General features: G+C 39.4%; 1 protein-coding gene across 1 annotated transcript in view; it reads left to right on the forward strand.

Annotated features, from left to right (window-relative positions):
• morc3a (MORC family CW-type zinc finger 3a) overlaps positions 1–4515 on the forward strand; it is a 9890-nt gene extending 5375 nt beyond the window's left edge. Inside the window, exons 13-18 of the mRNA XM_025063718.1 lie at positions 1110–1217; positions 1299–1335; positions 1422–1497; positions 1592–2510; positions 3241–3368; positions 3454–4515. Coding sequence (XP_024919486.1) covers positions 1110–1217; positions 1299–1335; positions 1422–1497; positions 1592–2510; positions 3241–3368; positions 3454–3604 — 1419 coding nt within the window. The 3' untranslated portion in view covers positions 3605–4515. The remainder of the gene's footprint in view (positions 1–1109; positions 1218–1298; positions 1336–1421; positions 1498–1591; positions 2511–3240; positions 3369–3453) is intronic.
• Positions 4516–4803: the final 288 nt, after the last annotated feature.

Below are 4803 nucleotides of genomic sequence, written 5' to 3' on the forward strand. Positions count from 1 at the left end.
GCGAGAAAAAATGGTGAGTAATGACGACGTTACAGAAAACATATTACAGAAAGCAGAACATTTCAGATTGAGGAAAGGGTGGGTCAGTACTTCTAATTTCTGGTGGGACAGAATGCTCTCCTAAAATACAATATATAAAAATATATCACATTGATATGATTGGTTGTTTCACTGCCATTCAAGAAATGACACTTTGTGAATGGCCAGCTATGTAGAAGTACAGACACTGTCCTTAGCCTTGCCGTAATCTGAATCAACATTTTTAGAAAACACAAAGACATTTCAGATCACGTAAATCATACGAACAACACTTCCTGATTCTGATTGAGCAAAACCCCACAGTCTATCTCCAGTTCTGGTTTTTATTTAGCTGTGTCTGCATGCTTTTTAAATCATGTTGGAAAGAATGGAGGACGAGAAAGAGGACATAAATGTTGTATTGGAACAGTAAAACAAGTCAGAGGAAGCTTACTGTTTTATTAGGTAGTGGTTTATATTAAAAAAGGGGGGATTGTGCCTCTACTTCCTTCCGTTTTCCCTTAAAATTTCCCTTAAAATCCATCTAAATATGAAAACACGAGATATTCTTCTAATGTAAATGTGGAATAGTGATTAACAACTAGACAGAACACTCAACAAACTTTTTTGTTTTTTCATTGTGACAAGGAGGTGACAGATCCTGTTTGGGTGGGATCCAGCCCAGGTCCTAACTCTTCCAGATGTGCTTTCAGGGTTCTGAGGGACATTTTAAGGTTTTGATAGTTTTAAAGCATATCTAGAATGACATTCTATGTATGTCCTCAAAATATTCCTCTACTTTTGCCATCTCGTCCTCCGTTCTTCAAACACGGTTTAAAAATCGTGCAGGGACACGGCTGAGTAGAAACAGAAAATTATGTCACACTGTGAGGTTCTGGCCAATCAGAATCAAGAGGTGTTGACCGTACCCTTTTGAAATGTTGGGTTTTCCGAGACATGGTTGTGTTTTCTGAAATGTCTGTGTTTTCTTTAATGCCATTGTGTTCTGTGAAATGTTGTGTTTTGACCTTCGCCGTAATAAACAGTTCAGTTGACACTTGTTTTGAGAAGCATTCCACTAGGATTGAAAGAACACCAAAAAGCTGATGGGCAGTTGTTTTCAGGAAGACCAGCTCACGAGAGAAACTGCCGCTCTTCAACGAAGACATAACAGGCTGATTCGGCAGCTATGTCAACAGGCAAACCTTGCATTCTAAAGACAGGTTTGGTGAATTTAGATATGAAAAAAAAAAAACTTTCTTGTTTTTTTGTATTCATAGACTTCCCCCAACCCGACTCTTGATGTACCTCAAAATGGTAAAAAAACACCCTAACAAACATGTTTTTTGTGTAAATGTAAGATTTTCTAAATGATTAAGTTGGATCCTTTTCCATCACTGTAGCTTGCAGTCCTTCCAGCAACATTGGTTCTCCAGTTATTACAAATGTTTTCTCCCTGTCACCAGTCACTTCTCAGAGGTATGATATTGAAATGTTAACATTTGCACTGCTCATCACCTTACCTTTTTGAAAATTATTTCTATAAAAATAAATGTGTTATTCATGTACATAGCAGAGGGAAAAGAACACAGCCAAACACCCCACATGAAACACCCAAAAGGTCACGAGTCAACAGCTTCAACCCAGGTGAAGGATCAGTGTCAGTTCTTGAGGACAAGGGTCACACTGATGATATTCTTATTATTGAAAATAACAGTACACCTAAACCCATACCTTTGAGTAAATTGGAGACAGAAATGTATATCCAGAGGCCACGAAGCAAAGAAAGTATTGAGACTTTCCAAACCACTGGTGTTGAAGCAGCAAACGCCACAAGTTGTGGAGGAGTCAGCTCCGATGCCCCATCACCCATGGATCTTGCGTGCACCACCACCACAACTCAAACAGAGGTTTCTAGGGTAAAAATTGAAGCAACTTCAGTGCAGAGTCAGGTTAAAGCTGTTGAGGGCAGCTCGGACCAGAGAGAATATAAACACGAAAATAATGATGACGGACTAAAACCTACTGTGATGAAGGAAGAAGATGCAGGACCTTCCTCTGCAACTGTCCAACAAAGGCAAAATGGTTCTTTTTCCCTGTGTGAGTCTTCTGAAGGAAAGAAATACCAGGACGAGCTACTGGAGCGCATTCAAACGACAGCTCTGGAGAGAGATGCCTTAAAAGAAAAAGTAGAACAACTTACAGCACAACTGCAAAATAAAAAAGTACTGGAGATGTCAGACGCCACAGTACAGAGGGAGTACAATCACCAGGCCTGCCAGACTGTGGAGACGGAGGACCCAGAGGACAGAATGGACTATAAAAGTCAGTTACTGAGGGCCAACCAGGAAGTGGACAAACTACTTAAGGAGAACAGGGCTTTATCGGCAGCTGTAATGGAAAGTGACAGTGATGAGTATGCCCTGACCATTGACCGTTTGATGTGCGATCTGCAGCAGAGGACCAACGAGAGGGATGAACTGCGCTTACAGGTCAGGTCATCAGAGCAGTGGTGAACACTGTGTGTGTGTGTGTGTGTGAGTTGATTGAGGTGGGACAGAGAAGATATTTGAAGAATTAACATTTAGACACAGTGTGTGTATAGATCATTGAAGATATAAAATGATATTTAAGGATAAAAATATTAAAATGAAATACAATCTCAGCAAATTAATTACCTGTGTTCAAATTACCTGTGCTAATTGCAATAGTAATAGTTTTATCAATTAATTCAATTAAAATACAATTTAGGATTGTTGTTCTTTTGGCTTAAAGAGTAGCTGGCTCCCATACTTGGTTGGATTAACTGCTCTTAACTTATTCCAGCTATAGTCGCTTTTCAAAAGTTAAAAATTGGTGTCACAAATGACAAATGCTCTTGTCTTACGATAATCATAGCATCTATTAGCTGCTTCAACACAGGGTGTAGACCTTACCTGCGTCTTGACTGTGGGTTTGGCTCCACCCCTCTTCCACACAGCAACATGAGAAGTTGCAAACAAAAAAAAACAGAAATCCAGATGGCTAACAAACCTCCAAACACATCTAGAAAATGACTTTGGTAGTGTATTTGTGTAATTGCATAGTTTACTTCAAGGAATTTCATGCAAAGTCTATCTCTACTTAGCACGTTTTATCCCTTAATAAATGATTATATATGTAGTTGACAATTGTTTACCAAGTCTAATTTTCCTCTTGTCCTCTGTGTATGATGTAAAACAGCTGGAAGATATACAGGAAGAAAAGACAAATCTGGCCAAAGAGTGTGAAGAGCTGAGGTTGACTGTGCAGCAGCAGAGGGAACCTAATGAAGCTGTCCCCAGCACGAGTTCACCAGACACATTAAGAAGGTTGGACCCTCTGTGAAGTCACTCACTTTGTGTGTTTATTATCATGCATCTGACAAATATTTGTTTTTCTTTTCATTTCTCTCAGCGTTGTGGAGCTCCGGCAGAACGTTGGACGTATTCTCCTACCCTTGGTTCCCGCTCTTGATCTCAGTCAAGTGAACTTTGAGTGCAATGTTATTGATGAGATCTTAGAACAGTTTCTCTCTGGGCAGGATGGTGTGAGGTCAACTGAATAGGAAATTATATCATCTTACCCCCCACTATACTCCAGTGCTATATTCTATCTGTGTTTGATACCAATGAGGTTGGATGTTGCACATTTTGTTTATGAATAATTTCTATTGTGTGTTTGTAGTTTCTATGTCTGTGGGAAGGCAAACAAACAACATAGGAAAAAAGTGTTTCCTCTCTGAGAAAGAGAGCAGGGACACACCTCCCTCAAACTAATATTACTAAAAGCGTTTTGTGTATTTCTTCTATCTGAAAAACTCTGTTCTACTGTGTGAAGCCAATGGGAAGTTCTGTCACATGTTGTACCTCAACGTGTGGCAGAAAATCTTTTCTTTGCCGGTGTTACAGTCGTGATGAGCCTGGACGGTTGAAAGGGACAAATTGTGGTGAAGCTATTATTATAAGTACTATGGTAGTACTTGTTTTTATACCAATGACACAAAAATATTTTCATATTTTTTTATCATATCTGATTTTGGATTTATATTTATGGCTGTAAATGACTTGAGCTTTTCAAATAATGTTAACATTTGTTTTCCAGGTTTTTTTCTCATACTGATTGAAGTAATAACCTCTTTGTTTGTGTATGTGTTTGTGTGTTGGGGGGCAGGGTAGACACAGCTACGCAGATTACGTATGCCATGTGTACAGGTTGTAATGATGGGTAATTTGATATCATTGCTTTGATATTTCAATTCATGGTTGTGATTGTGTTTGTTGCCGAGCTTGAGAGTAATCCTATCCACCGGGGGGAGGGTGGGGGGGTAACTGGTGTATGCTAGTGGTTGAGCCAAGTGATGGGCTCAGGAGAGTTGAATGATTTCTCTTGGAAATGAAACACACCGTAAAGGAAAGTTCTGCTGCATCACATCACACATTTAATAAGGTCAAGTCAAAAATACATTTTTATAGATATTTTCCATCTGTTTGCTACATGAAATAAACACAGTCATCGGGATGAATTATATACACTGAGCACAAAGACGCACACTGAATAAGACAAAAGTGAGGCACGAGAAAGAAGTCCATACAAACAATCATGTTGTCAAGGCAGAGGCGAGCTTTGACAACACAGAGATCACTTGTCAGTAACTGACGCACAGCTGTTAGCTCGCTGAATGCTGGAAGTGTTGACAGCAAACTTAATTTAAAGGATGGAAAACAAGTTTTGGTCATAGATGGATTTTGTTGCGAGTGAGACAAA

This window comes from Cynoglossus semilaevis, chromosome 16 (genome assembly GCF_000523025.1).
Source record: "Cynoglossus semilaevis isolate Cse_v1.0 chromosome 16, Cse_v1.0, whole genome shotgun sequence".
Taxonomy (NCBI): domain Eukaryota; kingdom Metazoa; phylum Chordata; class Actinopteri; order Pleuronectiformes; family Cynoglossidae; genus Cynoglossus; species Cynoglossus semilaevis.